Raw genomic sequence first — 26879 nt, forward strand, 5'->3', positions numbered from 1 at the left:
TCCCGCTGTCCCCGTCCTCCTGTCCCCATCCCGCTGTCCGTGTCCCCATCCCGCTGTCCCCGTCCCCCTGTCCCCACCCCGCTGTCCCTGCCGCCATCCCACCGTCCCTGTCCCCATCCTGCTTTCCGTGTCCCCATCCCACTGTCCATGTCCCCATCCCGCTGTCCGTGTCCCCATCCCGCTGTCCCCGTCCCCCTGTCCCCACCCCGCTGTCCCTGCCGCCATCCCGCCGTCCCTGTCCCCATCCTGCTTTCCGTGTCCCCATCCCGCTGTCCCCGTCCCCCTGTCCCCACCACGCTGTCCGTGTCCTGCTGTCCCTGTCCCCATCCCGCTGTCCGTGTCCCTATCCCGCTGTCCCCGTCCTCCTGTCCCCACCACGCTGTCCGTGTCCCCATCCCGCTGTCCCTGTTCCCATCCCGCTGTCCGTGTCCCCATCCCGCTGTCCCCATCCCCCTGTCCCCACCACGCTGTCCGTGTCCCCATCCCACTGTCCCCGTCCCGCTGTCCCTGTCCCCATCCCGGGACCGCCGCTCTTTGTCTGGCTCGCCCGCCGCCCCTGCGCAGTCACGTGCCGGGGGCGGGGCGCGTCGCGCGGCGGTGACGCGCGCGGGGCGCGGGCAGGATGGGGCGGTGAGGGGCGGCCGTGCCGGAGCGCCCGCGGCAGCCGCGCCGGGCCCCGTGCGAGCCGAGCGGGCGGTAAGGGCCGGCAGCGCGGGGGGAGCCGCGGGGGCGGCGAGGAGGGAACGCGGAGGGAGCGCGGGCGGCGGGGGCTCCGGCGCTCTCCGCACGGCGGCCGCGCCGGGCCGGGCCTGGCGGGGCGGCGCCCCCGGCTCTGCTCGCGCCGGGCCCCGCCCGCGGCCGGGGGTCCGGCGGGGCCTCCCCCGGGTGTGCCGAGCGCCCGCCGGGCCGCGGCCCTCCCGCTCCCGGCCCGGCTGGGCTGCGCCCTTTGTGTCGCCGCGCTCCCGGCGCTTCCAGGGCAGCCCCGCTGCGGAACGGGTGCCGGGTGTCGCTCCCCCCGCAGTGCGGGGCGCGGAGGCTCCCACCCCGCTCCCGGCACTCCCGCTCGGCAAGTGGGCACCGCAGAAAGTCACTGTGATAGCGGCAGTAGTTGCACAGAGAGGTTTTTTTCTTTTGTTTGTTTGTTTTTTTTCTTTTTTTTTTTTTTTTTTTAGATAGTGACTGAGCTACAAAAGAAAACTAGAAGGCAGTTGTGACTGAAACTCAGTGCTGTGAGTGCGACTGCAGAGTGCCTAGAAGGTCACAGGAAGGGTTTCTGTTTATTTTTTGTTTGCGCTAATTTCATCTTACTTGTCCTTTAGGCCATTTTTATCTGTCTTGGTAAGGTAAGTTTTACTTGGTTTGCCTTTTCTACACCCGAGGACAGCACACATGCTGACTGTAGGTAAATTAAAATTTTGCTTAAAAATGATGTGAAGGAATTGCAGTCTAGTACAGTTCCAGGGATGAGCATTATGCTTTTTTTCTTATTATTTTTGACTTAAGGTTGGTAATAGATTATTTTCAAAGGGAAAGAAATTTGAATAAAAGTATGCATGATTATTTTTTTGATTTTTTTTTCTTTTTTTTTGGGGGGAGGTCCTGACTGTATTTCTGTAAGCTAAGTAGCTAATACAAAGTCAGGATCAAAATTTTGCATCTTTTCACCCTCTGGAGTACCTTTGCTGTCAATGACACATTTTAAACAACATAACTTGTTTTAATGCAACTTTTTTCCTTCCTTCAAAGGTGGTGAAAAAGACAATATCAAGATGAGTAAAAAGCCTCCAAATCGTCCTGGAATCACATTTGAGATTGGTGCTCGTTTGGAGGCACTGGACTATTTACAAAAATGGTATGGAAGACACTGTGTAGTGTTTGCTGAGATCACAAATATTTGGTGTAGATTGTGTATTTTGATAACTGATTATAAAATTCAGTGCACCTATTAATTGATAGTTTCCACACGTGAACTTTATGAATTTCCCCTTAAGTCTGTTCAAACTTTTAGCTTTTAGGAACATACTGTCTCTTCAGAAATCCAGCTAAACTTTCCCATGCGTTTGTGTTTTTTTTTGCTCTTAGTGACTTGTGGAGCTGTACTAAGCAAAGAGCTTTTCTGGAGTAGTGTGGAATTCAGTGTCATGGCCGAGGTGATCAGTGTTTCAGTGAGGCAGACTTCATGATCAAAGACTTCTTTTGTTTTCATTTGAAGGCATGCAAGGGGATTTGCTATGTATTCAGTTGTCACACTTCACAGGTTCACAAGTCTGACTTAAAAAAAACAAAAAACCACCACATCCTGAATTGGAGTTCATACTGGAGGCAGGTACAGTTGTGTTTTTGTTAAACAGCTGGAGGAATTAAGTGCTTAAAACTGAGATGCTGTAACCACCCAGGCCTATTGTGAATTCAAAGACTATAAAATAGAAATTGTGGGCACAAGGACTATGGTGCACAGCATGTGTGTTGTGAAAGGAGCTGTTCTGAGGAAATAGATTGTTAGTAAAAATTTTATTAAGGCAGATAGACTAATTTGTTGATGTGTGCTGGCCATGCTAGTTGAGTTTGAAAAATCCCTGGTTTTGTCAAAGTAGGTGACAGAAGTAGTTGATGCTTCTACCTAAAAGTTTTTTCTTAGCTGCTCTCTGATTTATTAGGGCTAGGAAATGTAGAGGTGTGTACCTGTGTTTCTGTTGCATTCCTGGAGAGCTCAACATGTTTCTGTAAATATCTGATCGTGTTAATGCCAAGTGATGTGAGAGACGTCTAAAAAGTGTATTATTGACCTATGTGCTCTGTATAAAGACTTGGGTCAAACTTGTTATTTGTAGAACTTTGATTTTAATTATAGGAAGAGTGTTTGTCTTAATAAATGGACTCTAAAGGACTTGGTTTATAGAACTGTTCTTGTTCTTTCCTGTTGCTGTAGACTGGGTTTTCAGCAAACTGATTTCTGTAACTGAATGGCAGGATAAGGAAAACATCCAAAATAGAGCGATAAAACTTCTCATAGTCTCTTCTGTGACTAGAGGTAGTTGGCTAATGTAATTAGGTAACAAAAACTAATATGTAAAAATGGCTTAATTGTATCAAAAAGATATTACTGAATATCCAGTGTATAGTTTTTGTCAGACCTACCCAACCTTTTCACAGGGAAGGGTTACTGGTCAGTGCTGGAGTTCTTGTCTAGGTTTGGGTTGTCAGGCAGGGCCACGTCACAAGATCTGCATCTGAGTTGCTGGGTGTTCTCAGGAAGAATAGAATTTATCCTGAACTTTCCAGGAACTGATTTATCATCTGTACCACCAGGTAGACCCAGGTCAAGTTTAAATGCCTGTGAACCTTTGTGGTGCCATATACAGAAGAAAGTTAATACCAAAATTTAGCAGTTGCAGCATCAATGAAAACAGGACTGTATTTCAAATGAACTACTATTACAAAATGAACTAATAATACAAAACCAAATACCTCGTGACAGAAAATCTACTGTTGTGCTGTTATTAGGGTGTCAAGGGTTGCAGTGATAGTCTGGGATTTTTTTTAGTTGGCTTTCTGTTGCATAAGGGGGTGGATGTTTTTAAAATTCTTTCTATATATAATCTGTATGCATTCTGCTCATTTACATGCAGAAATACATACTTCAAAGGAAATAAACTTGCTGAACTTACATGAAATCTCTTCATTATTTTTTAACAAAAAACAAATTGAAGAGCATTGGTATTGCTTAGCTCAGTCTTTCTGCAAGTGACAAATTGAGAACACTTGCTGAAAAATAGCCTTTAAAAGGATTTTAATTTTTTGTCTCAATTTTTTTGAAAGCTTGCTGTCATCTAATGATCATGACTAGTTAAAATGTTAATCAAGAATAGCTTCTAGAAGATGTAAGAAAAATATAATAAAGTATGTTTTTGTTTTCTGAGGTACTTTTGCAGGTTTTTAAATTTTCAACTGTGTAATAGTTGCTGAAATTGAACTAATGGCATCTGGTATTTAATTTATATTGTGAAAACTTTTGAGACATCATCAGTGTACCTTGAATACTTATTGCTTTAAAGCTCTGTAGTTTTAAATGAAGTTTTTGCAGATGGTGTTTGGGTCTCTGGTATAATTTGTCATGTGACAAAGTAGAAGTACCATGACAGAGTAGGAGAAAGCCTGGTCAAACTGGTCAGCAAAGACAGGCTGTCAATGAGCATGTTTATTTTTGCTTTATTGTGGAGTTAACTGCAAGGGATCATCTTGCATAAAGAATTTGTACCCCTTGTTCCATTTAAATTCTCTAAAACAAATTGTGAACTGCAGCTCTAATCAAAACTGATATGATAATCTGTCAGCAGATAATAAATGAGATGGGATTGAAAATTATAAAATAGAAAATTATTAAGTATGTCAGATGATCGGGGCTGGAGTGTATGTCCTATGAGAGAGAGTGAGGAAATTATTTATTTAGCTTGGAGAAGGCTTCAGAAATCCCATTGTCAGCCTTCCAAGACCTACAGGGCTGTCATCAACAAGACAGCCAAACCCTACAGGTAGTTAGAGGACAATAGGCACAGACTGAAATGAGAGATTCAGACTATGCTCAAGGAGAATCTTTTTCCTCTTGAGACAGTCAAGCAGTGGATTAGGTTGGCTGAAGAGTTTGTTGAGTCTCCAGCATGGGAGCTTTTCAAGACTGGGATGGATAAAACATTGGGAAACCTGGCCTCTTGCCATAGCTGACCCTGCTTTGAGTGGGAGGTTGGACTAGAGACTTTCTGAGGTTGCTTTCAGTTTGAATTCCCCTGTGATCTCATACAAAAACTGATACATGTGCATACACCCTGTTCTGCCTCTTGCTGAAACAGCAAATGAAAAAGCAGTAGAGCTGCATGTACCTGCAAATGCGTGTCTGTGTGTATGACAGTTCTTGAGCTGTCAGCTCCCACGAGTAGGACACTTCCTGCAAAATTGATGCATTTAAAGATTCATCTCTTCCTTTTTAATTGCTTTTGTGTTTTGCTTTTTTGGTGGTTTTTTTTTTTTTTTGGCTCTAGCTTTCCACTGATTGTCCTGTAAGCAACAGATACTGATTTGAAAAAACCCTGTTGGTTTTTCTGAGACCACAGTCTTTATTAGTTTGCTTGATCTAAACTCTGAAGTTAGGTAATGAAGTACAGATAGACGGCCCTTGTTTCTGGAATGGAAACAGGCCTCTAAAATAAGTTAGTTGTCAGAACAACAGTACTTCCTCTTGGTATATTTGATTATCTGGATGGATTTCCCCCCCCCTCCTCCGCTCTCTCAGTATGGAGGAAGTCTTTTCCCTGAAAGACTTTGAGAAATATTATTTGGTACAGTCCTTGCTTTGGATTTCAGTCAGCTGGGTTACCTGACAGGTGTTTGAAAGGGAGGTGAAGACTGTTTATGTTTAATACAATATATGTATTATAAGTGTGGGGACCTAGAAATAGGTGTTTGCAGATTTTGCAGACACTGGAACACTATTTGTGAGAAGTCGGTGTGGAGGGTATTTGGTTTTATATCCTCTGTGAGGTAGAAGGAAACACTTTTAAACCAGTGTTGCAAAGGCAAGAAGTATGTGTGTGTGTGTGTGTGTGTGTGTGTGTGTGTGTGTGTGTGTGTGTAGGCTTTGTAGGTGCAAACTTGGGCAAATTTACTAATGTTTTTGTATTATTTTTTACAGTTTGAAATGACTATTGTCCCATTTCATAGGGCAATTCACCACCTTTTGGTCACTTTCGAAGGGTTAAAAAGATGGTGTAAGAAAAGAAGTGCTGTCTCTTTGGCTGTTAATGATGTGTGTTGAGTGCATTGGAAAAAATATTCAGTGGTTTGGGGGTTTTTTTACACTGTCAAGAAATGAAATGGTAAATTTTAAATTATTTTTTTATTGTATAATTGTTAGAACACCGTTGTTGCCTGACCAGGACTTCATAGTATAAGTTTTTAAGCCATATCAGATTCTGAGGCTTTCCAAAAATATAGCATAATTCTGAGGGGTTGGAATTGCCAAGAGTGGAACCTGAGAATGGAGGGCCTACAATGTGTAAACTGGGCAGATAAATTCAACTAACAGCAGTTCTCTTGTTCTCTCTTTGAAAAACAAGAACAAAACCCCTGAAATTTGGATGAAACGTTATTTGCGATTACTATACTACATACTCTTTCCAGCATCTTTTTGAAAAAGTACATTTAAATTTGCACAATGTTTTTTCTTCCCATTGAAAAAAACTACTTGATTATTGAATGTCAATGTGCTGGTCTGTTTGAGTCTCTCTCTGTTTTTTTTTTTTTTAAGTAAAGACTTTTTCCCTCAGATTTTAAAGTCTGTTTTTCTGGTTTGTGCTGATGAAGTGTTGTCAAATTTGGTTGTATATCAGTTTCATTGTGATGGCATAGTGTGGTTTACTTGCTGGGGTAATTAACCTGACTGGAAAGTTGTTTTTGCCTTAGATACTGTTATTCTTCGGTACTGTAAAGAATTGTATTTGTATCCCTCTTTGCACTATTTCTTCAAATGCTTGTTTGTAACTTTGTGATGAAAGGAACTTTGACATAAGAATTCTGAAGTGCATGAGATGTAATCATCTTCATATTAATCTTTTTAATTAATGACATTGATTCTTTTCAGTAAGAATACAAAATCACCAGAAATATCTTTCTGTTCAGGGGATAATTGGCAAGAGTAAGTTCTGCAATACTTACGTTCTGCTCTTTTCCACTGTGGGATCAATATTGTGAAATATTACTGTTTGTACATAGTTGTGGCACAATGTGTACCTAAATTTAGTGGATATTGAGGATAATAGTTTATTGCTAAATACAAAGTTGTATTTGGGTTGCCTAATAATCAAGCGCATATGGCTTGGGTGGTTCCGTCTCCAAGGACATATCATGGACTTTTAGAAAGACTTTGATAGGAGAAATTGTATTTAACGAAGAGAAATTAGCCTATAAATACCTTGAGCTTCATGTCTTATCTGAAGTGATCTCTGATGAGAATTAATATTTTGCACATCTTTTATTAACTGATGCTAACCTTTTCTCTTGATTCTTGGCTTGCTAAATCATCTTTATAATTATCTTAATTTAAAAATATTTGACTCTAAACTGTGCTCTGCATTTTACTTTCCCCTCTTATGTGGTTTCACCTTTCCAGGACAGTGCTATATTTTCCCAGTTTATCCCTTCTGTTGTCTTCTCACACAGTGCTTGGAATGGTGTCTTTGCTGCTGCTGACCAGAGAAAGCTCCTGGCCATAACAAGGGAACTGCTATAGGGATGCGCCATAGTGGGAACAGAGTGTTTGCATTGGAGATGTGTAGAAAAAGGAGAATTTTCTTCCAGGTGGTTGGCCCTGAATTTTGTAAAACAACCATAGTTTTACATCACTGGTGTCTGGCTTGCAATAAACCTAAAATTTCTAACTGTTCTGGGAAAGGGCATCACTGTTCTTGGCTTTCATTTCGCTGCTGCAGCCCAAGCTCTCATTTCTGACGGATGCAAAATGAACTTTCTCTCCTGTTGCTTTTCGATGTTTTTCCTTCTTTCCCTCTCTTAAATAACTTCTGTGCCATCCTTCTACTTAGAACCCCTCTAAGTTACACTGTTTCTCACACACTTGCTGTAGTAACAGTAACTTTACTTTTTCTGCTGCTTTGTTCCTCTTCCTGCTTATTCTGAGGCTTAGTGTCAGGTTCCAAGTCTGAAACTGGAACACTCTGAAAGATGAAAAAAGTTAGAAATTTCATAATAAAGTTTCTAAATGTAGCAGCATATGGACTTAAAAAGAAAGTATAATCAGAGGCAGGGCTTTGGAAAGCCATCTCACGGCTGACTTATTTTCTTGAAGCCTTGTTCAAAGTTAAACCAGAATGTTGTTTCTGGGATATAGGTTTGACCCATGAGTTTTACTTCCTGTTTTAATGAAGTAGATTATCAACTTCACCATTCTTGTTAGATTGTTATCAGTCTCCTTTAGAGGGGGAAGAGAGGCTGATCTTTTGTCTTTGAAAGACTTGAAAAAATGTCTTGAAAAAGATTTTGTTAGTGGAGTGGCAAATGAGAGTCTTCAGTTTTAGACTAAAACTTTATGGGGTTTTTTTCGAAGTTCAGTGAGGAAAAAACTGGAGTCTTAAAGAATGGGTATAAAAATATTTAGCATTTCTGAAATATATGGGTGAGAGAAATGCAACGAGCTTGGACTGCCTCTGAATTCTGATGTGATGGTGAAATGTGGCTGCAGTAGTAACCTAGAAAATCAGGGATTTTCTTAATTAGCAGCTCCTGAGATATTTAAATGTTGGGAAGCTGTATGCATCACTGCAGTTGAAGAAACAGGATAGGAGAAAAGAAGGAGCAATTTGAGATTGACATATTTTGTTTTAATGTGCAGGTCCAGTTACTAAGAAATAAGGAAACCTGTACTTCCTGACAACTTATATTTTACTCAGAATACAGTGTTAGAGACTCCTTTAAGAGCACAATCAGTATTCAGAGATTATATTCAAAATTGATGATGCTGGCAGGTTCCCTACATATGTCAGTTGCTTTTCTAGCTAAAACATTTGCAGTAGGATTGGAAATTAGTCGCTCAAGCTCTACTCTTCTATTGTTGGTCCACAGTAGTACTTGGTTTGAAAAACAGGTTGTGAAAGTTAAAGGAGGCTGTCCTTTTCCTGTGGTCTTTCTTTTCCATACACATGTTGTTAACTTTAGAATAGCCCTAATAAAAATGCTGGCAAAGTGATGTAATTAGTGATGTAATTAACTTTTTTTTTTTTTAGGAGATTCTATGCACTTTTGAATCTGTTTCAGTACTTCTGTGGAGGGCAGAAGAAGCTGAATTCTGCCGGATTCCAATTTTCACTGTTGTGTATAGATTCTTGAACTAAATGTTATCTAATCAATTCAGTTACTTAGCCTTTTTAAGACTCGGAGAGTTTTCAGTTCAAAGTGTAAATACAACTTTCTGGAAGGTCATGTAGGCACTATTGTGTCTAAACCAAGAAACAAACCTTTGAGACTTAGCAGTCTGTGTTTAACACTCCAGGTATCCATCTCGAATTGAGAAGATAGATTATGAGGAGGGGAAGATGTTGGTGCATTTTGAACGCTGGAGCCATCGCTACGATGAGTGGATTTACTGGGACAGCAACAGGTTGCGACCTTTGGAGCGACCAGCATTAAGGAAAGAGGGGCTGAAGGATGATGAAGAATTTATTGTAAGTGGCACGTTTATTTTGTCTTAGACTTTTGTAAACTGCTCTACTTGTTTTCCTACATTAAATCTCTCTAGCACATAATACTTAATTTTTAGGAAAAAAAATCTAAATTATGTAATTATTAATTACTAAATTTATTTAAAATAGGATTTTAAACCTGGAGAAGAAGTCCTGGCTCGTTGGACAGACTGTCGATATTACCCTGCAAAGATTGAAGCAATTAATAAAGAGGGTATGTATTGCAATGGTCCATTAGTAAGGTCTGCTTGAAAATGTTGTGCTGTAGATTTAGTCTGCTTAAAAAAGTGATATGGCTATAAAGTTTTCCTTTTCACCCTGTCAATAAATGAAAATGTTTTTGTATCTCAAATTTGGTAAAATGGTTGTCTTTTATCTGTATCAAATTTGAAAACTGAAATTTCTCCTGGAAGACAAAATGCTTTTTAAAATGTTTTTACTGTTGTTTCGGTAGTCAGAAGCTCCTGTGCATAGTCTTAGGGCCATTTTGATTTGAGCTAATGTTACATTTAAATTTTCATAATTGTTTTAGTTCTCTTTATTGAAGAAAAATAATGGAAATGGGGAAATAAAGGAACACAGATGAAATACTTCACAATGGTGATATTCCTAATAAACGTAAGAAGTTGACAGTTTAACGGTAGTTTAGAGCAAATGAGGATTTGGATGTAAATTGAACTGTTTTCCTAGTGTGGCATCTTAGATATTACATAACTATTTCAGTTAATTATGAGCAGAAGTGACTCAATAGCTTAAACATCCTTGAAATGAGCAGGTGAACAAAGAGTAACAGTATTAAAGCAGGGTTTCATTGGGGCCCTCATTTATGGTTTTTTGTTCCTCTCCTGATCATGACTATTAGTAACACCTGATTACTCTTGTCATACAAAGTAACATGCAAAACAAAGCTTTCATAGTAACAAGGTGTGTTTGTTTCTTAACTACTCATAGTGATTCCATCAATCATTTCTAGGAACATTCACAGTGCAATTCTATGATGGTGTCATTCGATGTCTTAAAAGGATGCATATCAAATCTATGCCAGAGGATGCAAAAGGGCAGGTAAGAATACTTAAAGCACTTGCGTTAGGTTTTGTGTAGTTGTTTTGGTTTCCAGAGTGGTTTTTTTTTTGTTTTGTTTTGGTTTTTTTGTTTGTTTTTTTTTTAATTTGTTTTTCAATATCTTGAGACAGTAGAAGTGTCAGTAGCATAACTAGATTTTGATTAGACTTTAGTCTAGGCCCTGCACTGCCTTGCTTCACCAGTTTATGGATGATCCCTCAGAGTGTGCTGCTCAGGTGGCTTTGCCTCACTTGAAATGTCTGGCTATTGGACACTCCATTGCCAACTAATCTGTTCACAAAGCTTTGTCTTGCAGAGTTTACAAAACCAGGGGCATCCATTGACTTTTCCCTCTGGTGTCCTTTCAGGATAAAAGCTTTAGCTTGTCAGCAGTCTGTGCTGCTGACTTTTTTTTTTTTAATTTTATATATTCCCCACCCTCTGCCCATGCATTTTGTTTGCTGTTACGAGAGCTTTTTACCCACAAGTTCTTACAAACATGACTTTGGGGTTTTTTCTCCCTATATCAGCAGACCTTTTGGGCAATCAGACAGATAAGTATTTCTTGCCTCTTATAACATCTAGTTGCTGTTAAAGAAGAGATGCTTAATAGAAGTTGAGGGAGACTATGAAGTAGAGGACATGATTTAGTCACTAGGCCTGTCTTTACTTGTGAAAGGGAAGCATCACTGAAAACTTGTAAATGCTTTCAGTGCAGATGCCATTGCATTATCTTGCATGGTAACTGTGTTCTCATATTTAATGAGAAATTACTCCACTGAAACTATTTTAGACAAAATCTATGAAAATTGGGCTTTATTCATACTTAATTTTCTTCAGAATACTCCTAACTTTGCAGACTTCAAATATTTCATAATTACCCTTGTAACTGTCCATATTGTGACCAGGGCAGATGGATAATTGAATTTGCTTGAAAGCATCTCCACATCCTGGCTGTCAGGGTAAAGGTAGCTGTAGGGTAGGGTTGATCCTCTACACAAGGGACACTGGAACTTAGTGCAGGCACCATTGCACTATTTAAAAAACGTTTCCTGAAGGAGCTTCTTGCTGCCGTCTTACAGTAACTCCATTGAACCAGTGTGTAGTTTTTCAGGGAATACTGTCAGTATGACAGTAAGTTAGGAAGCTTGAGTGTTTCTTTTTACTTCATAAAAAGCAAAACTTGGGTAATGTGATTGTGAATGAAAAGAAATAAGCCTTTTGTGACAGTGGAAAAAGCCCCCTGATTATGTCCTGTGCTTTTTCTAGGGAGCAATGTTGTGTCTAATCTTGAATTACTACTCTTAGGCCACAGGCAATTTCAGCTTTAAAAAAAATAGTAAATCCATTACTTCACAGCCATTATGTTGTCCAGACTTGTTTGGTGGCAGTCCAGCTCATCTGTTATTTCTAATTTTTGTCAGTAGTTGAGAGTTATGGTGCCACTTATGCATCTTGGGTGTTGAATGTAGGCTGCTTCAATGAAACCTTGAGAAGGAATTAGGGGCACTTTTTGAGATGTATTTAGAATTTTTAAGTTGTCTGGATGCAAGAACACCTCCAACTGTGCTTTCTGTAATGCTGATTGATAATAGTTGTAGCATTTAATCCTGCAAAAGTAGAAATAAGCATGAAAGTCTGTCGCATTCAAAGGCAGAGATATAACTTTTCTTGCAACTTCTTTTGCATATAATGCAATGGAAAAATGTTTGTTTTTCTAAGTGTTTTTGTATTATTTCAGAATAAAAACATGAACTAAGATTTGGTCGAAGATCAGTTATCTGAAACTGAGCTTTGTTTAAGCCTCAAACTCCTGTGGATATTTTTGTTATTTTGCATTATCTATTTTATAAGAAAGTACTTACTAAAATTTATGTAAAGCTTACAAAAATGCCAAAACTGTAAACAGATTTGATAAATTGAGTTGTCAGATGCACCACTTCATGCTTCATTTAAACTTATAACTTGTATTTTGTGTGTTTCCAAACTAAAAATACACTTACAGAGATCAGTGTAAGCTTAAGATACTTCAAGTTCTAGTACCTCAATGAATGTAATAAATTTTAAGATCTTTGTGGAAGGTGTGTGCTAAGCATGCAGAATTTTAATTACTTGGAGAGAGATAGAGATTAGTTAATAATTTGATTTGAGCTTAGTGTGACTCGAAGGAACAGACTGTAAATGCTATAGCACTCAAACTATTTCTGAGTTGCAGCAGAAGTGTATTTTAATAAGACTCAGTTATGGGGGTGGAAAGGCAAAATTTTTAAGAGTGAAAAAATATTTGTGTATTTCTGTGCATTGAGTCTTGAGACTGAGCTGTGGTTCAGATAAGCACAAATTAATCGAAATCACGCAGATCTGTGACTAACGTAGTACAGAGAGGGAGAGAAGGGATATTGAGACTGCCCTTGTGAGAGCACATATGAAGTATTTGGATAACTTACTTTTTCTGTTTCATGTTTTTTGTTTTATCTTCGATGTAATCAGGCGCGCGAGAGGGAGCAGATAGCGCCGGAGCTGAGATTAGTGACGGAAATCGAACCAAAAGAAGTGAGTTTTGAGGAGGGATTTGAAGGAGAGGGAGGGGACTTGGAACACAGGAAGAGGAAGCTGAGGAAAAAGCATGGATTTACCAATGGGCCAGAGGAAAAAAAGAAGATGTGACAGGAGACAATGTGAGCCAAGATGTAGGTGGGGCAGACTGTGTAGATTTGAAAGGTGAGGGTAAGGAATCCAGGCTCGATGTGGAATCAGCCAGTCAATAGATTAATGTTTTATGTATGTGCATGTATGAACGTGTGGGAGTTACGGTGTGACAGAAGAGGATAAAGCAGCTGAATCTTTAGTACTGTGGAGAAGCAAAAAGGTGGTGGCTGTAGGCAGGTGAAGGGAGAGCAATGTATGTGTGAATTCTGCTGTTGATGGAAGGGTTGCATTTTGGAAATCATTCTGGTTTAGCCTTCCCACTGTTGCAGGATTATGGTTACACAAGGAATACTTTAAAATACAAGTTTCTTAGCCGATTGATGTGTAAGGTTGTTGGGTAATTTCTGCTGATGTATTTATTGATCGTGCAATTTCCTGTGTTTTGATTTAGTGAATCTGGTTAGCATAATGACAGTTTTCCTCAGTAGCCATAAACTAATGTTTTGTTTTCTAACTGCTGTGGGCCATTACTATTCTCCTGTCAATTTTCTCCGCTTACTTGAAAGTTGAATTTTAGTAAGAAACAAAAAGAAGGAAATACACATTTTGGATGTATTTTATTTTATATATTTTTAAAATTGTATATGTAAGTGAGAAGCCCACTGAAGTGGGATACTGAGGGAAGTGGGAAATCAGGCTGGATGATACAGAGTAACTGGTTCAGACTTACACAACTACTTCCAATAGAGAGACAGTGTCAGGAAATGAAAGAAAAGTGGGGAAAACTTCTCTTAGAAAGATTTGCTCTTACTCTATTAATTTCTCATGTGTTTATATTTGGGCCCTTGGCTTTGTATGATCTGGGAAATTGTCTTACTGTTAAAATTTGTAGCTAGTTTCTGTGATATCTGTGATATTTAGTGTCCTGCTTTTATGGTGGATACAATAGAAATCATACTACTAGCCTGAGGCAGATTTCAGCATTTGTTGTGCTTTAGGATCCCACTATTATTCTTCAGTTGTTTTGTTAATTTTTTTGGTAAAAATTCTGAAAAAGAGACAGAGATATCTTATTGAAGGAGGAATTCCTGTGATCTACAAAAGAAACATAGTCACCTTAGTATCTTAGATGCTAAGTAATTCTCATGTCAGGAGCTGTGCTGCTGAGCAGTCACTCAACAGGAATTCAGGGTTAAAAAGCAGGCATTAACTGTGTCACTTTAGTGCCTTTATGTTTACTCCAGAGCCAAAACAAAAATGGGCACACAGAGTTTTTGAACAATTCAGAATCGTGAAATTGTTTTAAATTGGAAGGAATCTCTTGATATAATCTTACCCATCCCAGCTGCTCGAGGTTCTCTTCACTGAGTTTAAATTTACATGTTAATCTAGGAAAAAAGTATAGCTATCAGATCCATAATGAATGTGTCTTTTCTCTGGCTTCTGAATGTTCAACCTTTGTTTGTTTCATTGTTATGTTTCCTGCTACTGTAAGCTACACACTGTAGAAACAGTATCCAAACAGTGAAATAAAATACAAATAAAACCACAAAAGCCCTTTCCATGTTGCACCAGGTGTGTTTAGACCAGGATACTTGGTTCAGCATTGTCCTTTGAAACATGTCTTCTGAAAGCTTTTGGGTGCTTAGCCTGACTGAAAATTAGGATGCTCTTTAGAAGCTGTTTTGGTGCGGACTGCACTACTTTCCCTTCCCACTTTTATCACAAGATCTAATCTCCAGCCATGTTACAGATCCTCTTCATCCCTTGGCCAGGGTACAGTGTAAGCCTTCTACTCTCAGGTCTCCTAATTCCTCACCACCACAAATAGCTCAATCCTTTTTTTGTCCTGCTGGATGGGCAAGGCTCTGGATGGAATGGAGCTAATAGGTGTGCTCGTTTTGGCTGGCCAGAAGAGAGGTATGTGTGCTTTGACTGACTATGCATCTGGCAGTTAGACACCATTGCTTGTGCTGGCATGTCACCAGTGGTCTCAGTATTTGCCTGTTGTGTGAGCATTGCCAAAGTGCTTCCAGACTTTGCTGCTGGCTAGTGTGATTGTCTGCATCTTGCACTGACAGTGTGGACATGGAGCATTTTTTCTTAGAGGAATCAAAACTTGTTGTTTCTAAGTAACTAAGTTGGTATAAAGAAGACACATAACCCATGTAAAGTAGTGATTTAAAAGTATTGAACTAGAGGAAAGGAAGAGCATAATGCAAGGAGAATTGACACCATATTTGTGTTATGATTTCCTCATATGTCAAAGAAGGCAAAGAAACCCTCAGCAGAACAGGAACTCGAAAGACTTATTAATGTAATGAGTGGGGAAAAGGTTGCATTGGAACAAGATTTATAAAATCAAATTTACTTTGGATAGTTTGTGCAAATGACATAACGAGATATTCCAGAATAAAATAGTGTGTGTGCAGTTGGGGGGAAAAACATACCATTTGTCAAGTACTCATGGGTCACTAGACAAAAGTATTTCTCTTTTTTTTTTTTTTTTTTTTTTATTTGTGGTGTGTATGGTGGTACTTGTGATTCAGAGCACTCAGATGCTTAATTCTGACTGGTTGATCATTTCTGTTGCCTTCTGTATTTAACATAACTTCTCCATGGAAGAATTCTGTAGCTGAATGTTATAGAAAATTCTAAAAAATACTTTAGTCAAAAGGACTAAGTTATAATTTTTGCATTAAGATTGATGCCTGACATTCAGGAGACATAAGGCAGGAGTCTCATCGCTCTAAACTAGTGGAAAGAGCTTGGTTCAGCCTAGGAAGTTCTCTTCATTGGCTTGTAGGGTGGCTTGACTCAGTCTGTGTCCCTAAAAGTAGATTAGATTGGGGTGTATTGTTCAACCCTTGAATGTTTCTGTATGGTGCAAATGAACAATTATGCAAAATGACACTTCATTACCTTAAATATAGATTGTGAAATTCAGTCATATTATAGAATTCTTTATTGAAGTTAGTGAGTGAAACCTGTAATATGTAATACAAAAATAGTACAAGAGTCTGTTCTAGAAACAAATGAGACAGGAGTTTTATACATTCAGTTCAGGAAGAATTCTATGCAGCTGGACACTGCTTTGAGGTGATTGTAGCTTTGCATAATAGGTCAACAACTATGGAATTGTGTGTTTCAGACCAGAAGGGTAAGAAAAATGTCACTCTTATGGGATTGGGAGCTCCTGGGTTTCTAAAGCAATGACACAAAAAATAGTTTAACAGGGAATGTGTACAGCCAGAATTCCATATACTGTGGTTTTTGAAAGATTTTTTTCTCTTTTTATACATGTGGCATACTGATAATACTTCAAGTTTATTTGGAGTATTTGGGAAAGTCAATTTTATCAATCTTTGAGTAGTAACCGTAAAAATAAATTGAATTTCCTTTGAACATTTCTAGATAAAAGTTCACTGGGTTTGTGAGTATTTTCTGTTTGAGTCTTCAACACTTTATAATACTTACTCACCATTTTTTCCTTTTTGGAGGATTGGATAGCTTTGGTCAAAGCTGCTGCTGCAGCAGCAGCCAAGAACAAAGCTGGAAGTAAACCTAGAACCAGTGCAAACAGCAATAAAGATAAAGAGGACAGAAAATGGCTAAAAGTCCCTTCAAAAAAGGAAGAAACCTCAACCTCTACAATCATGCAGGAAGTCCAAAAAAACGAAGAGGAGCCTACATCTAGTGACACATTTGGTAAAAGCACATTCTGTAAATACAAAATTGTTTTTTTTGTCGTGTTGCACTCCTGTTGCTAATTTGCAGTTAAGTAATAACCAGTATTTCTAGAAGAAAATGTCTTCATAACTTTCTGATACATAATGGTAATTGGTTCAGAAACTATTTTGATCAGATAAATCTAGTTTAGTCAGCATTTACTGCTTGTGCTAAACTTTTGAATGCATTTATTAAGAGCAGAAAATAGCTTTTTATTAATAATTTCATTGTACAGTTTGGTTGATATTCCAGAATCTTCTCTTAAATTAATTTATCTTAATTTCTGATCCTGTGTTAAGAAAAAAAAAAAATCAGTATGCATGATATATCCATATTCAGGGCTGTTTGAAACTGTATCTGAGTTGATAAGATTTGTTTGCTTTAAGTCTTTAATGCTTATTTCTCATCTGCTTCAGTAAAAATTACAAATTTTGATATAATATACATTTATTGGTTCAGTATGTAATTCTAGATCTTCAGAATGTGTCATTTTCCTTTTTTATAAACATTTGAAGTTTCTTTACTGCAGTATTCTATTAGCAGTTCTGAAATATTTAAGTATATTGGACGTTATGTGTTTATGAAATGTGAGTTAATGAGGTTTTTCTTATGTTTAGAAGTAGGATTTCCTGTAGTGGATGTTCCAAAGATGGCCTTTGTGCAGGCAGAGAGCACGTTATCACACAAGAGGAAAAGTAATCTAGGCAACTCATTTCAGGCAAAGAGAGCTCGCCTAAACAAGATCACTGGTAAAAGACTTTTTTTGTTGTTGACTTTGTTCCTTTCTCACGTAGGGAAATATTCATGCTTGTGAAGAAGGTGCTGAAGTAGATTGCATAGAAGCACATTCATGAGGCAGATGGTCACTGCAGTCTGTACTTGTTTAGAATTTTAAAGGAGTTCATAAATGGTGAAATCTACCTGATTGATAAATTGCTTGCAGGTGGTACTTTTTAGTATAGGAGCCATCCTGAATTGATTAATTTCTTGAGCATATTTTACCTCTACCTGTACAGTTTTCTCCATTATTGGCTGAATTTGGGTTTATACAACTTCTTAAGAATATCATGACTTGCATGCTACCACTGTAAATTAAAGCTATGGTTAGCTGTGGAGAAACAGAAAATATTTTTTCATAAAGTGAAATGGTTGCTAAAAAAAGTTTCTCATTTAGAAATGTGCATCCCTACAAATTGAAGCTATAAAGATGATTTTTTTTCCCCAGTGTCTAAGCATTCATTCCCTACCTTTTATTGCTCAAAGGTATTAATGGAAAACAGGGATGTTACTAGAGAATGCATTCTATGCAACAGGAAATTAATAATTGGTCTTATATTTAAAAGCTGAAAAATACACTTATTCCAGAATTTAATAGAAATTTACTTAGCTGTGAAAAAAATATTTCAATTTATATTCTTCCAAATAAGAAAATTCTGTTGCTAGCTTTGATCCTGTCAGTGTGTAGGACAAAGTCTTACTGTTTGTATCTATGCTGAAAAAGTATCAGATGCCTTTCAAAAGATGGGTTGAAAAAAAGTTGTGAAGTCCCTCCCTTAACAGAGGAGCCCTTGGACATGCTGTAAGATAGAAATTCATTCCAGTCATTATTCTAGTCAATAATATTTCATGTGGAGGGTGGTAAACAGGTGCTACAAATGAGATGGGCTTTTTTTTTTTGGTTCGGGTTTTCTTGGAAGTAGATAAAAATTCTTATTTGTTTCTGTAAAACAAAAATAACTGGATTTCCTGAACTTCATAGTGAGAGTTTTTTTCATACTTGTTTTGGCTTATCCAGCCTTTCATTGTTCTGCAATGGAGGATGTTTAGTCAGTTTTCTTATGAGGATGGTCTGTTTCAGTCTCTCAGTCAGTAAAAATAAAATTATACAAATCATGGAATGGTTGGAAGGGACCTTAAAGTTCATCTACTTCTAACCTTGCTGCCGTGGGCAGGGACACCTTCTACTAGAGCTGGTTGCTCAAAGCCCTGTCCAACCTGGCCTTGAACACTGGCCAGGGTGGGGCATCCACAGCTACCCTGGGCAACCTGTGCCTCACCAGCCTCATCTGAAAGAATTTCCTTCTCATATCTAATCAAAACCTACTGTCTTTAAGTTTGAACCTATTGCCTTTTGTCCTATCACAGCATGCCCCTTTAAAATGTCCTTTTCCAGCTCTCTTGTAAATCCCCTTTAGGCACTGGACTGTAAGGTCTCCTTGGAGCCTTCTCTTCTCCAGGCTGTACAACCCCAATTCTCTTAGCTTCTAAGCTTACAGGAGAGGTGCTCCAGCCCTCTGACCATCTCTGGGTCCCTCCTCTGGACTCACTCCAGCAGGTCCATCTCCTTCCTGTGCTGGGACCCATGAGCTGGACACAGCAGTGCAGGTGGGGTCTGAGCAGAGCAGAGGGGCAGAATCACTTCCCTCATCCTGCTACCCACAGTGCTTTTGATGCAGCCCAGGGAAGTGTTGACAGCTCATGTCCAGCTTTTCATCCAGTGTCCAGCTTTTCATCCAAGAAAGGATGAAAATGATCTGTTCTTTTCGTACAAAGGAAGCAGTCTTCAGAAAAACCAATCTTCTGCCTCCCGGATTGTCATTCCTGGAAGGCTCCTTCGTTGGGTTCAAGTTTTGTTAATGGATGTCAAATTTATCAGCCCCATTTCTACTTTCCCATACTACATAAATTTTCAGTTAAGTTCCAATTTAATTGTTGTCATGAGTAATATAAGATGTAGAGATCTGAGCTGTGTATTGACAAAGCCCTGTTAATTTCTTTCCAATAGCGGTTAGTAGCAGAAGATACCAAAGCCAAGTGAAAAACCTTTACCTTTAGAAACTGTATTTGCCTGTGCTTGTGGGTAGATTCTTACTACCTCAGGAGGATTATGAGAATCATAGTAGTGAGACAGGTTTATACAGACTGAACTGAATAATCAAAGCATGATTTTGCAGCCACTGATTGTGTTACCGTTTTATAAACACTGTCTCCACAAGACATACTTGGCTAGCAGGTAGAGGATGTGTTACCTTTCAGTGAAAGTGTATCAATCCTTAAACTACAAGAAGAAATTTGTCATGCCTTGTAGGTATTTCCTGTATCTGTTCTCAAATTAACACACGTATGCAGTTCGTACCATAGTAGGTCTTTTATAACAGTGCACTTTGGAAGTGATCAGACTAGTGATCAGACTTTCTTACCACATGCTTATTTTCTTATGAGTTAAATGCTTGTGTATACAATATAATGTAAATTGATACATACATTGTGTCATTTTTGTCTCTAGCACAAACTCTTGGATTTGAAGGGGAGCTGGGGATCCTGCTGGTGTACCCACCAGAGTGCCTACAAAAATAAATCATTGTAGCTGTTAGGAAAACATTTGCCAGGTTCTTATGGCTTTACTGGGAAAATAGGACAAAACACTCTTGCAGGAGGCTGTGTGAAGGGAACTGTTCACAACTGAAATCCCTGGATTTCAGTTCAGCATTCAGCATTTGATGCAGAAGGTTCTTCTTGTCTGCCACAAAGCCCACAGCTGCATCAGGTATTCTTTGCTAACCATTCAACAGAATAAAGTTGCTTCCTTTGCCCCTTCTTTTGCTACTAGCACTGTTAGCAATTACATTTCCCAAAGATAAAGACTATCTCCTGCAAAGCACACATTAATGTCGTCTTCCAATCAGTTTTTGCCTCTCGGAATGGTGGCTTCCACATCTACTCCTGCTGTGTTGGAACCTAAAAACAGATAATAGCTGCAGTGAAATTACAGAATAAAACATTTCTGGTTCATTGTGCCACTCCCAGCTTTTGCTTTGTTAGTTACTCTTACAGACAGAGGGTGGTGAACCTGTGGTCCTGGTTTGCAGTAGCTTGTGAAGTCGCTTTGTCCTACAGGCATGGTGCCTGGTTAGAAAAATACTTCACGGGATAGAGAAAAAGGAAATCATAAGGATTATGTATTGGCAGATCTGAATCTAGACTGATTTAGCAGCTTGAATTTCTGAGCAGAGATCATCTAGCTAGAACTAAAAATCAGAAAATCTGACAATCACTGAATGGTCTGAGTTGGAAGAGACCTTAAGGGTCGTCTGATGGCTTCATTATCCACTAGACCAGCTTTCTCTAAGTCCCATTCAGACTGGCCTTGAACTCCCCCAGGGATGGGGCACTCTTCTCTGGGCAGCCTGTGGCTTACAGAACCTCAAATGCTTCCTCATAAACTGTAGCTTGTTTTCTTTTGTATTTGAAACTTAACTTCATTTGATTTTGAAAATGATTGTATGCTTTTTGATGTAAATGCATGATTGCAAAGGTAAAGAACACTGTGATTTTTGCAATTTGATTTAAATAGGGTAATTTGAGTTAAAAGTGTTTATTTAAGTCCATAAAACCAAAATCTTATATGTATTCTAATGCAGAATTAAAACCTTACCTGATAATTTTATTTTTATCTAATAGGACTAAGTTTCTGCTTTAGTTTTAGGTAGCCTACACTAAAGCGTAACTTAATCTAACATAAATAATAAATGAGATAAAACACTTGGTGTTATTGTTGATTTTTTTTTTGTATTGTTTTAATGTCTTGAACAGTTCCTGAGAGCCCAGACTTCACTAATTTATACTTCCTTGGTCATTGTGAACCTTAAATTAATTTTGGCCATATCTAATTTTCTATGGAGTGCAATAGTAATTCCCTCTGAATTAGTAAAATTATTTTTGAGGACTTCAACTCCTCACTCCCAATATTGACATTCCCAGAGATACTAGCAATTTTTATTCAGTTTTTTTTTTTAGTTTAGTTTTATCAGTTATTATTATCAGTTATTAATTTTTATCAGGTTTCTATTTTTTGTTACTTTTTTAGATTTTATCAGTTCTGTATTCTCTTAATAGTGTAGAACTTCTGTCTCTGCATTATTAGGCAATTAAAGTTATTGTGTGATGTGCAACTGCAGCTATTGCCATATGCTTCACTGGCAGAAATCTTTATTGTATTTATATTCCCTTTGTCTTTGCAGTTTTTTTTTTTTTGTATAGTAGTGATATTGTACATAAGTTTGTGAATGAAGTTACGTATTTTAATATATTATTTGCTCCCAATATGGTCATCTCATTGAGGTAGTTTGGGAGCTCCACTGCTGAGAATATTTGTTTTAAAATTAAATCCCTTGTTGTATTATATCTAAGAACGGTTTGCTTGTGTTGTAGTTAAGAAGTAGTGATATAAATTCTGATGTGAGTTTCTCAAAGACTGGAAAGGGGAGAGAGAGAAAAGTGTTGTAAATACTTCTGATTTCAAAATTTACTTACGTATCATACGTTTGGTTTTAAAGCTCAAGTGGTTAGGCTTTGGAAGGATGGCAAGACTTTATTTTAGAATGATATTTTTGATCATGATAAAGAAATGCTTCCTATGTAAGCATGCCATCATTGGAATGCCCTTTAACTTTTTGTTTCTAACTTAGTCTTCAGGTTTGTGTGGAGTGATTTCTGAAAGACTCATGTTATAGATTTGTGCAGTTCATATTTCTTGTCTCAATATTTTGCTTATTTTTCTAAAAATTCTTGTTGCAAGGTGCTTCTAACTAAAAATATCTGCAACTTTTCTCTTAAGGTTTATTGGCATCCAAAGCTGTTGTTGCAGATGGTGCTGAAAAAAAGGAAGGCAACAAAGAAACAGCTCCAGTCCTGGAGCAGGTATGAAATGGTAGAGTTTGATTCTTTTGCAAAGTTCCCACTGGAGTGTGCCATGGAGATGTAGTACCTACAACATTAAAATTTTCCCCTTCAGCTATAACAGGGAACTGAAAATTTATCTTTGTTTACATTTCTGGCAGAGCCAGAAGTATGGAGTTTAATTGTCTCTAAACACAGTGTTGACTTGAATTTCAATATTGAGCTTTTGTGTTAGAAAACTAAGAGAAAACAAAATAACATGAAGTCTCCCTGCAACAAATATGAGGAGACCAGTGTCCCATGGTCCAGTTTTATAGCTGTAACAACAACTGGCTTAGAAAGAGGCCCTTACACAAATTTGATTTGTGTTTGAAACAGGGTTTTTTGACATCACATAGAACTTCTTTTAATAGAAGTTTCTTTTATATTGTAAGAATTTGGTGTTATAGGCTTATATGTGTTTTATGAACTGCTCGATGAGCCATACATTTTGCAAGGGTGTGTATTTTAATAAATACAAAAAAGAAACTTTTAAATGATGTTAAGGGTCTGATTTTTATACCTGCATATTGGCAGGATCTGGAGGCTGCCATTTTGTCTTTGGCTTATTGCGCTGTGTTCAGGCATTGCTTGACTCTGAGTTGTGCATTATCTTGCATTATAAAAGGGCTGAATGCCTGAGCATTGTAAAGCAAGCTAAGGATGAACAGTAGTCTTGATTCAGGACATCTTTGTTTTCCAATATTTAAATCAGAGCCTTAATGTATCTTTAATACAGCTTTTTTGTATGCATTTTCGTTCTTCTTTAACAGCAGCATTTGAGCACAGTAGCCTTGCTGCCTGCAATTCTTTAACAAGCACTCTGTTCTTTAGCCCCGGCACACTCTATGAACAGTCCCTACCCCAAATTTTATTTCATATTTTGTTTGTACTGGTTCTTTAGAGCTGATATATAATTGCATTGCTGTGGTTTTTCCATTGATGCTGCATTGGATGAGAGTCAATGGAACCTGATTTTCTGGTTTTGGTGCTGTCACTGTCAGGGCTGGCGGAGCCCCTGCGGTGTCAATGCATTGACCAATATTTTGCATAAAGGTTTACAGTGTACTGACATGACATTCCATTTCTCAAATTTTTGCATATTAAAGATGCTATGATTTTCTTGCTACTGTGTGTGATATTTTCAATGTGCAAAAAACTGTGAAATGGCTTACAGCATGTTGTTTTTGGGAGAATCATTACAATGTAAATCTTGCCATGCAGAATCCCATTGCAGTGAATGGGACTTCGTGGTTTACATAGACTGTGTATGCAACAGTATAAGCTGCAGTGCATATTTACTATAACCTTTTTGTTATTTCTTAGACTTAGTAACTCGGCTGTTCCTGTTTTATTGATGAGATATAAAAAACAAGATGTCTCTGTCATTGTTTACATGCTAATGGTCTGAAAAACCTCATTTTTTGGGAATAATAGTTAAGCTCCTTTAAAGAGGCATCTAAAATCCCAAATTGTCTTATTCCTTTGTGTCTAACTAAAACCAGAAACCTCACAAACATGCAAATGATTGACTGTGGGGAGGAAATTTTTTGAGCTTAAAGCTTTTTTTGCTGAGTTCCTGCCCAAAATGAAATGAAAATGGCCGAGTTATAAACCTCCCCAAAAGATTTTCCAGTAGCGAAGGTGACATTCCTTAGAGGTTTTGTCAGCTACTGCTATAAAATTGAATGGATAAAATATCTTGTAGGTTTTTTTAATAATGTAATACAGAATATGGTAGAAATATTCAGGCCAATAGCCGAAAACTGACTCTGTTGATGCAAGTTTTTGTTTATATTTATAGATTTTTAGTTTACAGTTGTCTTAAACCCAAAACCTCAGATGGTTAGTTGCAGATACAGTAGTTTATTTAATTGTATTAGGGTATGTCATGTTCTATTTCCTTTTGACCAAGACCTGAGTAGATGGATAACATTAATTCATTAAGGTTTTTAATGTTAATTTGTCCTGTTAAGAGGTTAAGCACCTTATCAAAATCTTAATTTAATTTTTTTAATCTTGTTTAAATAACTTTGTAATTTGAAAGTAATGGATGCTGTAGTATGTCTTTCACATCTGTGAAGATGAACAATAAAATTGTTTATTTACAAGTTACGACTCTAATTAATTTCTGGTAATACCTCTCATAACCAGCATAGGTATACTCTACAATTCATGGAATATTTTATATAAACGAATAAACTGCACTTAGCTTGTGTGTAATGGAGTTACTCAAGGTAGAACTGATGTCTGCTGAATGGGATATTTTGCACCGGATCTTTACAGGATATTCCCAGCAAGCCATTCATGTAGCATTCAGGGGCACCCTTTTACAGACATAGAATGTGCACTTGTGGGGTTTTGTTTTGCTTCCTTTTTTTGTTGTTTTTCCTCCATTGGAACATGGAAAGTTCTAGTGGAAAATAAAATTGCAATTTATAACAAAACTCAGTACCCTCAAATCACTGGACATGTGATGTTTCTAGTTTGGATAAAGTGGTGCACACATTCTAGCAATACCACTCTGCTTTGTTAGTTATGGTTTCATTAGATGGTACTATGCTGTGTGATGTAACTGGGATGAGAAGGGAGACAGGCCTAAGAAATTATATTCAGATATTGTAGTTTGTCCTTATTAGGCAAGTTGTAACACATGCACAGTTTTGGTAATGTAGGAAGAACTTCCAGTGAAAAATTTAAAATTCTAATGTCTGTCAATGCATGCTAATGGTATAAAAATAGTGCTGTTTGTGTGTTAAGGATGAAAATTGAGGAATTTGGGAAAATGCATTATATGTTTACTTCTTTTCCTTCAAAAACTGTTTTACCTCATTATCTGCTCATTTTCCCCTGACAGTTAGCAATCTATTTAACCCTGTGGTGCTAGAAGTTGTGATTTCTTCATGTTTGCACAAACATACAGTGTGGTGAAATCCAGACTCCCAGCACTGAAAGGGGTTGTGCGAGAGTGTGCTCAGTATTGGAAGCTTTTCATTGTTTCAGACATTTCTTAAAGGAGCATTATCAACTTTTTCAGGTTCTCAAAAATACAAATTCTTTGTTAAATACAGTTTTCCTGAGGAACTGCCTAATTTTTTTTTTTTCTTTCTTTCTTCTGATTGAGGAAACGACTGTGTAGGGAAAATCTTGGCAACTTTTTTTAGAGCTGCAATCCTTCTGTGGAAGGACTGTTTGCTCATAGCAGTGCCAGAGTTCAAGGAGTGTCTGGACAACACTCCCAGTTAAGATTCAGCACCAGGCAACCCTGTGAGGAGCAGGGAGGAGGACTTGAGGGTCCTTCTGGGTCCCTTCCAGCGTGAGATGCTCTGTGATGGTGCATCAGTGTGTGTGTTCTGGCTGGGAACAGATGCTCTCCAGGTTCTGCTTGGAGACTGCACTGACAGTGAAGATGAAGCAAAAACTAAAAACACTTTGTTGAATTTTTAAATTGGGAATAGAGGGAAAATGCCTTATTTTCAGGCTTTTTGCAGGTATTTCAAATAGTAAGAATTGAGTATTCTGAATACTGAAAACAATTGGTAATGCTCCTTTAAAAAAGCAAAATTTGATGTGATGCATTTTAAATAGTTTTCATTTGTATTTAAAATAATGTTGCTTTTTTATGTGTTTGAGTACTGAAATTGCTTTTAAAAAGATCAAAATAGAATACAAGAACCACAACGAAGAAACTGAAATAAAAGTATCAATTTTTTATTATTTATTCAGGAGATTTCACCTAAACCACAAAGTCAGAAAAAAAATGAAGCTGATATTAGCAGTTCTGCCAACATTCAGAAACCTGCACTGTTATCCTCAACTTTGTCTTCAGGAAAGGCTCGCAGCAAGAAATGCAAACAAGAATCTGGAGATTCTTCCGGGTGTATAAAGCCCCCTAAATCACCACTTTCCCCAGAATTAATACAAGTCGAGGATTTGACGCTGGTCTCTCAGCTTCCTTCTTCTGTGATAAATAAAACTAGTGAGCACAGACATTTTAAAAAAAATACCGTAACTACGTATAAGAGATATACAGAAATTTTCTTTGGTTGTAAATGGCTATTGCTTTTAAAAATGAATCTGCTTTAAATAAAATTTCCAAGTGGGAGAATTAGGGGTAGCTCACTATTTTAAAAGTCAAGTCACATAGTAAGGCATTTGAATTACTCTACCAGAAATAATACATTTAAATAATATATTGATATTTATAGAGTCATGGCTTTTAAAGGTTGGCTTTTCCTCTAGCTTAAATCTCCACGCTAGCATTAACAGTGATACAGGAAAAATCAAACCTCCCTTCTGAAAAGGGCCTGATTCATTAAAAAGAAAAGACATACACCTTGGTGTGGACCTTTCCTTCTCTGAGAAACTTCACCTTCAGCAGACTGATGTTCTGTATCTGTTGGCTGTGGCATTCATCACTTTATGTGATATTTCCTCCAAAGACAATGAGAAAGAGAAGATGGGTTCAAGATCTGT

General features: G+C 38.1%; 1 protein-coding gene across 5 annotated transcripts in view; it reads left to right on the forward strand.

The window, feature by feature from the left end:
- Positions 1–765: 765 nt before the first annotated feature.
- The window catches only part of PHF20L1 (PHD finger protein 20 like 1), a 55297-nt gene continuing 29183 nt past the window's right edge, over positions 766–26879 (forward strand). Inside the window, exons 1-9 of one of the 5 annotated variants that reach the window (XM_062491796.1) lie at positions 766–1852; positions 9056–9227; positions 9375–9459; positions 10219–10307; positions 12798–12860; positions 16457–16664; positions 17306–17434; positions 22303–22385; positions 26130–26382. In XM_062491796.1, the coding sequence (XP_062347780.1) occupies positions 1770–1852; positions 9056–9227; positions 9375–9459; positions 10219–10307; positions 12798–12860; positions 16457–16664; positions 17306–17434; positions 22303–22385; positions 26130–26382 (1165 nt within the window). In that variant the 5' untranslated portion in view covers positions 766–1769. Of the gene's footprint in view, positions 1853–9055; positions 9228–9374; positions 9460–10218; positions 10308–12797; positions 12861–16456; positions 16665–17302; positions 17435–22302; positions 22386–26129; positions 26383–26879 lie in introns of all 5 variants that reach the window. The other 4 variants (XM_062491814.1, XM_062491823.1, XM_062491805.1 and 1 more) reach the window with 4 other exon arrangements.

The sequence above is a fragment of the Cinclus cinclus genome, chromosome 1 (assembly GCF_963662255.1).
Source record: "Cinclus cinclus chromosome 1, bCinCin1.1, whole genome shotgun sequence".
NCBI lineage: Eukaryota > Metazoa > Chordata > Aves > Passeriformes > Cinclidae > Cinclus > Cinclus cinclus.